Source organism: Pteropus alecto, unplaced genomic scaffold (assembly GCF_000325575.1).
Source record: "Pteropus alecto unplaced genomic scaffold, ASM32557v1 scaffold166, whole genome shotgun sequence".
Lineage (NCBI taxonomy): Eukaryota > Metazoa > Chordata > Mammalia > Chiroptera > Pteropodidae > Pteropus > Pteropus alecto.
The window spans coordinates 13,235-13,812 of NW_006439757.1; the positions used below are offsets into that span (position 1 = coordinate 13,235).

At 31.8% G+C, this 578-nt stretch overlaps 1 protein-coding gene across 1 annotated transcript in view; it reads left to right on the top strand.

Annotated features, from left to right (window-relative positions):
• Positions 1–252: 252 nt before the first annotated feature.
• ADAM28 (ADAM metallopeptidase domain 28) overlaps positions 253–578 on the top strand; it is a 40,835-nt gene continuing 40,509 nt past the window's right edge. The window contains exon 1 of the mRNA XM_025050385.1: positions 253–261. Coding sequence (XP_024906153.1) covers positions 253–261 — 9 coding nt within the window. The remainder of the gene's footprint in view (positions 262–578) is intronic.

Below are 578 nucleotides of genomic sequence, written 5' to 3' on the forward strand. Positions count from 1 at the left end.
GACAGTCAATGGAAAAATCGCAGTGCTTTATTTGAAAAAATCTAAGTAAGTGTCATACTTCTGATATAATCTTCATCAATAGCAAGTTTGCATATGGAAATTATGCTAATTGAGTCTGTTACTGCTCATGGCTCTCACAAACTTTGGCTACTCAGCTTTTTCTCTCAACTAGTCTGAGGGGTTCAGCAAATATTTCCTCCCACTGAAGTAGTAGAAACACCTTGGATAAAACAACAGTTTACTAGAGTTTTGATGCTTCTAGTAATAAAATAGTGAATGAGGTGTAGGCAGACATATATTTTATCAAATTCTGTGAAATAACAGATAGATTTTTAACTCTTCCCCCATGTTATTGCATTTTATTATTCTAACACTGAAAGATTAGATAATATTCAACAATAAAAAACCAAACAATCCAATTAAAAAATTTTCAGAGGACCTGAATAGACATTTTTCCAAAGAGGACATATAGATGGTCAATAGTTATATGAAAAGATGCTCAACATCATTAATCATCAGAGAAATGTAAATTAAAATCACAATGAGATATCATCTCACACCTGTTAGAATGGCTATCA